The sequence below is a fragment of the Megascapheus bottae genome, chromosome 7 (assembly GCF_031878675.1).
Source record: "Megascapheus bottae isolate mThoBot1 chromosome 7, mThoBot2.hap1, whole genome shotgun sequence".
Lineage (NCBI taxonomy): Eukaryota > Metazoa > Chordata > Mammalia > Rodentia > Geomyidae > Megascapheus > Megascapheus bottae.
Window position 1 is genome coordinate 45,631,317 of NC_143515.1, and position 10,465 is coordinate 45,641,781.

The window sequence follows — 10,465 nt, forward strand, 5'->3', positions numbered from 1 at the left end:
TTCCTGGATGTGAGCTATTAACTAGATTCAAGCAGCATGTGGATACCTTTCTACAAGCTATTCCTAGTAGCAATCCTCATAGGAGGAGGAAAATGCCCAAGGTCAAGATCAAAGACGATTATTTTTATCCAACACAAAACAGACTTCATCCTGAAGATTACTGGTCTTCCCTTCCCTCTCCCCTCTCCCCAACCTTCTCCAGCTTTCCATGTCTGACTGCTGTATAAAACAACAAATCAAGCAAAAGAAATGTACAGCATTATCTCAGGACCAACGTCCCCTTCTCCTTCCTCTCAACCCACCCTCAGCCCTGCCTGTACTTCCTATTGTTATCGGGAAGTGCTTCTTCATCTGTCCTATCTCTACTGCCTTGCCCCAAATCCACTCCCCAGCACGTACTGACCCACCGTTCATGCCGCTGTAGACATTCCGATGATGGGGGGACACGTCATCCTGTGCCTGCCGTCTGAGGGTGCCCTCCCTGCTGCCTCCACCGCTGCCTCCACCTCCTCCTCCTCCGTGTTTGTGATCTGGGCTCCCCCCATAATGCTGTTTCAGCTGCTCAGGGCTAGTGCCCCTAGGTCGGGGCAGGTGCTCCAGGCTCCCACTAAGCCCATGCTTCTGAAGGTGCTCAGGGCTCCCCCCGCTGTGCCTGGCATGTTCCGGGCTGCCCCCAGGCCTGTGCTTCTGGAAATGCTCTGGGCTTCCGCTCAGCATATGCTTGGGTAGCGTTTCAGGACTGCTCCCTGGGTGTGGGTGCCTTTGCTGTTCCGGGCTGCCCTTGCATAAGGGCTTATGATGCTCAGGGCTAGGTCCTTTGAGTGCTTTGGGGTGATCTGGGGTGCCAGAGGCCCTGGGTTTTGGCAGATGTTCAGGGCTGGCGCTCCTGTGTTTGGAGTGCTCGGGGCTGCCCTCGGCCCGGGGCTTCTGCAGGTGCTCAGGGCTGCCGCCACTTGCATGGTGCTTGTGGTGGTCAGGGCTGTCGGTGCTGCCAGTGCTGGAGGTGCTACTGCCATCACCCACATCCCGCACATACGGCGCAGGGGAGGCTGTCAGTTGGCACAGGCTGGCCTGGCTGTCGATGGAGCAGCGGCTGCCTGCACAGCCGGCCCCTTTCTCCTCATCCAGCAGCACACAGAGCTCCTTGAGCTCCATGTTCTCCTTCACCACTTCCTCCTGCTTCACTTCCAGCTCCTTCAGCTTCTGCAGGTATAAAGCTACTTCCTTGTGCATCACCCCAGCTGTGTAGCGGCCCAGTCTCTGCCACTCCCGGGACACCCTCTTGCCTTTCTGCCGGTCATCATCCAGGAAACAGCAGAGGTCTCTCAGCTCCTGGTTGTCCTCCTGGAGCTTCTGGTTGATATCCTGAAAAGAAAAAGACAGCTGTCCAAGGAAAGTACTGCATAGGAAGCATCCTGAGCGTGGAGTTCCTGGAATCAGGAGAGCCTGGAATTGCTTATGTCTCTAGAATATTAAGGGGAGAGGTGGAGGTGGGAAAAGCTAGAGATGTTTAAATAAAAGCTATCAGCTATGTCCCCTATGGGATGCTTGCATTACCTTGTCTAATGTGCACCAGAAACAGGGAATTGTGATTATGGGTCTTTTATTAAAGAGGAAACCAGACCACACAAAGCTTCACTTGTCCAACATCACCAAATCAGTATATAGGGAGCTAGCCAGTGAGCTGATTAACAGGAAATCAGTCTGGAGAGAAAACAAGGCCCATCTGCCCCACCCTTAAGAAAGAAAAGTGGAAGGTTTTGATCTGTAACATGCTCAGAAGCTCTGAGACAGCAGGTCTTTCTACTGAGCAAATGAAGACTTGCTCAGGTCTTCAGGGATAGGGGATAAGCTGTGACACTGGCAGTGACCCAGCAGGGAGAATGCACAATTTGCCCTCTAGTGGCATTTCGGTCCTGCACACCTGACCCCTACTTGACACACCCACGTGGACACCCATGTGCCAGGCATCTTATTAACAACATGAGCCCTTGATATCCTAATCCCAGCTCCAAATCACATCTCTCAGCAAAGCTACTTCCCCCCACCGTACTGCTCACAGTGAGAATATGAGTTTGTCCTGTCATCTACTCCCCCGTTTTTCCACTTCAGAACCCACCAGGTCTGCAGGACTCATCCTCCAAAATTCAGTTCATTCTCCACTCACATGTGGAAAATCCTTTCATTGCTTCTTGTTGTCCTTAGAACATGGAACAAAATCCCCCTCCCATTCTCACAAAGTCCCCAAAAATGCTCCCATTCAGTGAACTTCTCCTTCCAGAGGGCCCATCTATTTGGTCATTCATTAATAAGCATCAATTATATGTCATGTACCAGACTAAGTGGAAGAGATGTATCAGTGGACATGACAAAGACTCTGACATCCTACAGCTTTCATTCTGGTAGAAAAAAAAGTGTCAAAAGTTAGTTTAAAATATTACGTCATGTAATGAAAATTGACCAGGGAGATATATAAAGCAAGTTAAAAAAAAACCCACTTCTTTAAAAGGAGTCACCACTGCATAAAAAAGAAACATTTGAGCAATGACCTTGATTAAACGAAAGAGCACACATCTGAGTGGAGAAACAGGACAAGTGCCAAAACTCTGAAACAACGGGTATCAACAAAGAGGCTACTGGGCTGGGTTGGTCCAGATAGCAGAAGTGAAGATGGGCATCGAGCGTGGGAGGGTCTCCCCCCCCCAGGCTTTGTTTGAGGTCCTCAAAGGGCAATTCCTTCTCCTTTTTCATTCCAATGTTTTCCTCGGCCTTCTATACAACTATCAATGCTCTCCAGTCAGTGCTCACTAACAAAGAAGCCATTGTGAAGAAGGTCCACTTCTACCCAATTCCACTTAGATTTCCCCTCTGTTGTACTGACTACAGTGTTGCCACCCGTGCATGAGAGTGCCTGTTACCTCATCACACCACCCCAATGAAGTCATGAAAGAGACCTCATCCTTTCTATCCAACTGTGTATCCAGAACACAGCACCTCTACCACAGACATCAGAAACTGAGGAATGTAACAGTGAGTTAAGGAAGTAGGGGAAAGTTCAAGGAGATCAGGATAGCTAAATGAAGAAAAGAAGTGGAGAAAATGCAGTCATAAAATTCAGTGTAAATATTCTACAAAATTAAGAAAATGGGGGGAAGGGGTAGGGTTGGGAGCAATGGGAGAAAATAATGAAAGGGGTGACAGCAGTCAAGATGCACTCTATCCACAAACTGCTTTGTTGTATGGCAACTCTGTACACTACTTGAAAATAATGTTAAGTGTGTTACGAACTTCCCCTTTATTCTCGGTTCACACAAATAGCAAAGGAAGCCCAATGGTTTGGTAAGGAGGAAAAAGAACAGCCAGAGCTTACTACCTAAGACTTAATCTTCTTCACAAAGACTCTGTCATCTGGTCCCAAATTAAAGATGCAGAGGAAACGCTTCTTTTTCAATTACAGGTTGGTTCCTACACTTTTTCTGATATTGACTAAAGAACAAACTTTGAAACATCCTTCCCTTTCTGACAAGTCCTAAGACCGAAGGCAGGAGGAAATTTCCAGGCAGGAATACAAAAACACGTGTAGCTTGTTTCTCACTTCCAGTTCTAACTCTTGGCTTTCCCAACACAACACTCTTTTGCTGATTTCCAGTGCCTCCTCTTCCCTTCATTTCTCATGGCCACTTTCTGCCCTCTGTCCTAGGCTTGACCAACACACACACACACACACACATCCTGGCCTCCTGCCTTTATCCATCTTCTCTCTTCCCTCACCTAATCTAATCCACTCCTAAACCAGGCTCATCTTCAAAACACTTCCCAGTACTGTGCTCCTCCTGCTAAGTCACCCCCAATGCTTCCCTCCTCTTTGCCAAGGAAAACAAATAAATCAATTAGCCAGGTCTGAAAAACTTGCTCCTGACTGTCTACCTTTAGCTCACTCTGTTGAAAAATCATGACATCTAATTATGTTGAAGCATTACAACCAGGAAATATCACCTTCTCACCTGTATGAACTTACTTGAGTTATTCCTCTGAGAGATTTCCCCTACCACTAGAACATTACTTACTTGCTGCTTAAGGCCTGAACTTTTTGTTTGGACATCAACTTTTCTCCTTTCTGTACAGTTCCCAACTTTCTGGAAGGCAGATGTCTAATGCCTTTCTTTGCATGTGCAAGATACTACCATGGCACTTTGCATACAGTGAACATTCAGTATATGCTTTTTTGTTGGTGGTAGTGGTATAGTTGTAGTCCTGAGGCTTGAACTCAGGACCTGGGTACTGTCCCTGATCACATTTTGCTCAAGGCTAGCACTCCACCACTTTGAACCACAGCTCCACTTGTGTTTTTTTGTGATTAAAGATAAGAATCTCACAGATTTTGCTCAGGCTGTATTCGAACCACAATAATCAGATCTCAGCCTCCTGAATAGCTAGGATGTCAGGTGTGAGCCATGAGTTCCCAGCTGGAGTATATGTTTATGGGCTGATCAACTCTCCAAAACTGTAGACTTGTGGCCCAAATAGACTATAGCTATAGCTACAGAGAAAGTATCATTTTCAGCAAGTCCTACTCTATGGCAGCAAGAGGTCATATTATCTCTCAACAGTGATGCTTCAGAGGAAGTAAGAAGCTGTAGATATTTAGAAAAAATACACTAAGTATTCATTGTAAGCTTCCAAAATTATTCAACACTAAGTTAAATCCTGGCATTTGATAGGAAGTTCAAGTCATGTCCTTCTTCTGGTTGAATTTCCAGCTGAGAGCATTTGCTTATAATTCTCCTATAGCTCCTCCTGATTTCTCCAAAACTGAAATGAAGACAGGGATGGTAGTACCATGGAGACTGGGAGAAACCTTCCTCTCAAAGCAAGTGAAATGGACTTTCTCTGAATTCCAGAACAAATGAACAGTTGGTCATAGCCTATTCATTTACACCATGGCTCCTCTCCCTGTGATTCACTTTTCTTGTGAGCATTATTTACTCCGTAATTCTGCACTTGATAACCTTGTGAGCTAGCTTATTCAAATGTGCCATGTTAAAACTTGGACTTCCTTTTTCACAATTTTAGGTGTTCTTTTAACATTTTCATAGGCCACCATATGTTATCCAAGTATTAAAATTAACATTGTTAGTGCTGGGCAGCAGTCCTGGGGCTTGAGCTCAGAGCTGGGCTTTTTGTTCAAGGCTAGGTCTCTACCAACTAAGCCCCAGCTCTACTTCAGCTCTTGGGTTGTCAACTGTAGATAAGAGTCTCATGGACTTTTTTTTGCCAGACTGGCTGTGAACCACAATCCCCAGACCTCAGTTTCAAGTAGCTAGAATTACAGACCTAAGCCATGGATACCTGGCTTTAAATTAATTTTTAAAAGCTTAAGTCTACTTCATAGGCTATAACCAAAGAGTTTAAATCATGCCTATATACTAATAAGAGCTACATCTATGGTTAAGAAAAAACACTGCACTGCATTCTTTTCCTTCATTGCTGAATGAGGCTGTTAGGAAATAAGTAGGAAAATTAATACAAATCCACAGACACTCAAATCCCCCAAATCAGCTTCCAAACAGCATTCTGGGTCAGAATAACCTTAATATTGGTACATGCTCAGCAGCCCAAAGAAGTGCTCTGGGAGAATCCAGATCCTTACAATGTCAGCACCCTAGCCAGAGTTGCCTGTCTTCATCTGTTTAGAGTTCACACACTAAGCAACTAATGTGTATTAGCTGAGAGAGAGAGAGACAGAGACAGAGACGGAGACAGAGAGAGACAGTGACAGACAGAAGGAAGGAAAGAAGAAAGGAAGGAGGGAGGGAAAGAGGAAGGAAGGGAGGAAAAGGGAGAGGAAGAAGGGAAGGAAAGAGAAAAGGAAGGAAAAGGGAAAGGGGAGAAACAGGAAACGGAGAAGGGAAAGAAAAGGAGAGGAGGGGAGAGGACCTTATTTTCAATATTTTGTGTCTCGATGACCTTGAGAAACTCTGAAAACTCACTCGGATTTCTGAATCTATCCACCATTTAACCCTCAAAAAGCCTCATGTGGAATTAAAATGACTACTAAGTAGATCAGATATATAAGGCTCAGAGAAGTCAGCAGTTTTCCCAAGCTGATCATACTGTACAATTATACTTTTATCTAGTAGCCTTAAAATTTCTTCAATGAAATTTCAGTCAGTTCACAAAATAAGGCATCAAAAGAAGTGCTGTGGCCTTAGTCACCCTACTATAGGCCTCAACTAAGCCTGACAAACCCTCAAATACCAAAAAATAAAACCCTTTTCTTCCAACTTAACCTCATAAATAAATATACCTACCATTTAGTCAATCAACCACATATGGTGCTCAAGTAAGCTGAGACCCCAAAAATGAAAATGAAGAATGCTAGGAGCTAAGCAGAGTCTTAGACCTATTGCACAATTAAGGCAGGCAAGAGGTGTTGCAGTCTTCCCCCCTCTAGCTGCCCAGAGATGTAAGTAACCTATGACAGAAAGTAACCAACCAGCTTCCATTGCTCTTAAAACCTGATATGGACATGGGCTAGGAGGTGTCATGATGCAGGTCATGAAATCAAACCTCAAGCTAATTACTCTTCCCTAGTCTAAGAGTGACTTTTCTAGATGAAGCTACTAGAGTGGAGACCAGGTAGCCTGTCACCTCTACCCTCCCCTCACCCACTTATACCCAGTTCCTAATACAGTCCCCTGCGCACAACCTAAAAGAACTTCCCTGAAGAATGTATAATCAATATTGTGTTGTCTCCATTCTATTAAAATCTTTGGGAAATTGATTAATTGATTAAAAACTCATCCAAGTTACATTACATTTCAAACCATGGAAGATTAAAGTGCAAGGTGACATTGACCAGCTTTGCTTTTAAAAATGAAAGAGAGAGAGAGAGATATCTTGGAGATGTATGGCCATCCATTTATGTTCTATCCTGATGAAAACCACCATATTTTGCAGTCAAGTCCAGTATTAAACCTTTGTATTTCACTCATGAACAAAATGAAGATCTGAGATATCACCCAAACTCCCCTTCCATCTCTGAGATTATCTTTCCATTGGTTAGCCCATCCTTTCCCCAAAGAGCCTGGCCGTTAATAAGTCTGACTGTGGGAACTGTTCTAACTGCAACTATTCTGGGGACCCCATACATGAGGAGAGAGCCGAGCCCTCTCCCACCTGGATTGGGGCAGCATACTAGTGCGTGTCGGGCATCCAGCCTCTCCCACTCCTCTGCCCAGACTCTTGGAGCTGGAGCACTAAGGCAATTCCCTAAGCAGGAGTGGGGTGGGTTTGGAAAGGCAGGAGAACAGCCTGTGCCTGCGGGGACTTAGCTCCCTGAGGCCCCTGCACCGATTTCGTTTGTGTGTGGCTTCCTATAAACAAAAGCAGAACAATGAGAGGAAGGAATACCAGGAGGCACCCGGTGAGCTCGCGAGCAAAGGAAGTTCTTTGGGCTGCAGTGCGTGCCGGCGGCAGGGCGGTTCCCTGCCACTGGCCGGCTGCCGCGGCCTGCTGGGCACATGGCTGGCCTTCCACAGCTCTCCAGGGGGAGTAAAAAGTTAGTGGTGGGATTTGGGGTTCAGTCCCTGCTTGCTCACGGCAGAGGGAGGGCAGGTTCAAGAAGGGGGCGCCACTAGCCTACACTTGTGGCCCACCTGGTGTAAATCCCCAGGCTTCCACGCTGAGTCCCTACCCCCAACTCCAGGCTGCAAATCAAGCAGGGATTGAACCGCAGAGGGTTGCAAGATGATAATGATGCCAATCAAAGTGGGGAGCGGGGCAGCGAGTCCCGGAGTGCACTGGTAGCCTCGGAGGCAGAACTCCGGCCCCTCCACGCAAGGCCTGCCCCGGGCATCCCGGGGGGCGCCTGGCCTCGTGCTCTCCTCCTTGGCAGCGGTGCCCTTTCTTTGCCCTCTGCTCGCCAGGTAAATGGGTGGCTCTCCGGCAGCTACATCCCCTATACCCCCCCCCCAAAGTCGAGGATGCCCCAGTTTCGGCTCTTTCCCCAGTTGGCTGAACCCCAACTCCTCAAACCATCCCCGGGGCCGTGTGCGCCCCGCCCGCCCCACCCCACCCCTGTCGCTGACTTTCCGCGTCCTTGGCACCCACTCCCTTCGTCTCAGAGGCGCCGGGAGAAAGCACGCCCCGTCTGGGGGAGAGGAGCGGCCAGGAATAAGAGCCGGCAAAGTTTGAACAACTTTGCGAAGGGCTGGAGCTGGGGGCCGGGGTGCTGACGGGACGCCCGGAGAAGGAAAGTCAGCCCCCTCCTCCCGGGCCGGATCCGCCCCGCCGGGCGCCCCGCGCTCACCTTGAGCCCTCGGATCTCGCCGAGGTGCAGCTGCAGGCGGCGGTTCACCTCCCGGATGAGGTTGCTGTGGTCCAGCATCGCGCTCACCTTCTCGGCCTCGGCGCGCCGCAGGCTGCGGATCAGCTCCTCCTTGCTCCACTGCAGCAGCTCCTCGTCCGACACTTTGGACAGATCCTCCACGACGGCGGAGGACGAGCCGGCCGCCGGGGCCGCGGGAACACTCTCCGCCGCAGCCGCAGCCGCCGCGCCTCCGGGCGCCTTCGACATGGTGTCGGCGCGGGGGGCCGGGTGCGAGGGAGTGGGGTGCGCGAGGCCGGGCGAAGGCGGGCGCGGCCCGCGGCCTCGCCCACGCCCCTGTGCGCTCCGCTGGGCTCCGCTCCGACGGTCAGTGGCACCACCTGGGGCCCGCTGCGCTCGGCCGGCGGGGCTCGCGCGGGGCCGCCATCCTACCTCGCCATCGCCGAGCGCGCACCCGCACACCCCCTGCGCTGGGCGGCCGACCGCGGGCGACTGCCTCGGCCCGTCCCAACTCCACGCAAGTCCATGGTGAAGGCCGCCGCGGGGAAGCGGGGGCCGGCAGTGGGGAGGGAATCTCGGGGGGCTGCGCCCTCGGCTCCCGGCTCGCTCGTCCTCCCTAACTGGAGCTGTCCCCCGTGACACTCGCCTCCACGCGCACTTTCCTCCTCGGTGCCCCACCACCACCACCCCCGCCCCGCTCCCGCCTGAGCTCCGCGGAGCTCCGCGGCTCTGCCCCGGTTGCCCGAAGGCTCCGAGGGGCCGGCCGCCCGCGCTCCGCCCGCCGCCTTCGCCGCGCCGGCCAGCCGCTCCCAAGCTGCTCCTGGAAGCCTTCGATTGGCAGAGCTCAAGCTGGGGAGGGGTGGAAGGTGGGGGGCCGGCTGGGGGCGGAGCCTGCGGCTGGGGAGGCCTCGGAGGCCGCTGTATCTCCCGCGCGAGCCGGACGAGGCTCTGCCTCCTCCGCCGCCACCTGGATCCCCGGGGCGCGCTCCGCACCGTCCCGCCTGGGAGGGCGCCCGGGACGCGGGCGGGTGGGGCAGCTGCCCGGAGCAGGTGCGGAGCTGCGGACGCCCGGGCTTTGCGAGGCGCGCGCGCGCCACCTTGTGGCCGAGGACGCTCCCTTGCATCCCTCTTCTGCCTGCAGGGGCTGGTCCACCAGGCCAGGGAAACAGCTGCTGACCAAGATGGGGAGTGCTGGGGTTGAGGGGGGGAAGGAGTTGGGGGAATCAGAAAAGATGTGGTAGTGGAACTTGAGGAATAACCCGCTGTGTGCATTTTAGAGAATAGGCGGAAAGATACAGACAAGGGAGAAAGAGGTTGGAAAATCATAAATGCTGCAAAGGATAAAAGAGCCACCAGGGCATGCTGTTTAGGGACTCTCAGCCCCCCAGCTCCAGGTCTTTGTCTTTTCTAAAACTCCACTGCCTTGTGAAGAAGCTTCAGATGAAAGTATTAAGTTTTGGCCGGGAGTTTGGCCTAGTGGTTAAAGTGCTTGCCTAGCATTCACGAAGACCCAGGTTCGATTCCTCGGTACCACATACCTAGAAAAAAGCCAGAAGTGGTGCTGAGGCTCAAGTGGTAGAGCTCTAGCCTTGAGAAACTTCAAGGACAGTGCTCAAGCCCTGAGCTCAAGCCCAGGACTGGCAAAAAAAAAAAAAAAGAAAGTACTGAGTTTTTTAAATGTTTATGTGAAAAGGATCAAAGCCTTTAGAAAGGAAATTAAATTCCTTCATCTGCTGCTTCCTGAGGCCTTGATTTTAAGGTCAGCACATTCCCTGCCCTTGGAGCAAAGCAGGTCCCCTTAAGGCAAGCTGAAAAGCCAGCCTAAGAGATTTTCCTCTATCACGTTTTCCTCTATCACGATTACTAGATCAGCTTTTTTGTGGAGGTCATGTGTGGGAGGCAGAACTCTGGTCTCTGGACTCTCACCTTTGGGCTCCTTACTCTTTGGTGAAGTGGGATGGAACTGGCTATGAAATTACTCTTTATGTCTAAAGAAGTATATATGTCGCACCCCGGGCTTCATGGAGACCAAGACATAAAATAAAATGCAGCAATCTACACCCAGCCTGGCCCTGCCTCACCCTGGGCCTCAGCTAAGTAGAGTGCAGAAGGAAGGCTCTCCATCTGTTGTTAGGG

At 50.6% G+C, this 10,465-nt stretch overlaps 1 protein-coding gene across 6 annotated transcripts in view; it reads right to left on the reverse strand.

The window, feature by feature from the left end:
- Ccdc85a (coiled-coil domain containing 85A) overlaps nucleotides 1-8,992 on the reverse strand; it is a 179,762-nt gene extending 170,770 nt beyond the window's left edge. For all 6 annotated transcript variants that reach the window (XM_090336889.1, XM_090336888.1, XM_090336887.1 and 3 more), the window contains exons 1-2: nucleotides 8,312-8,992; nucleotides 408-1,365 (exon numbers count right to left, since the gene is read on the reverse strand). In XM_090336889.1, the coding sequence (XP_090193015.1) occupies nucleotides 408-1,365; nucleotides 8,312-8,578 (1,225 nt within the window). In that variant the 5' untranslated portion in view covers nucleotides 8,579-8,992. The remainder of the gene's footprint in view (nucleotides 1-407; nucleotides 1,366-8,311) is intronic.
- Nucleotides 8,993-10,465: the final 1,473 nt, after the last annotated feature.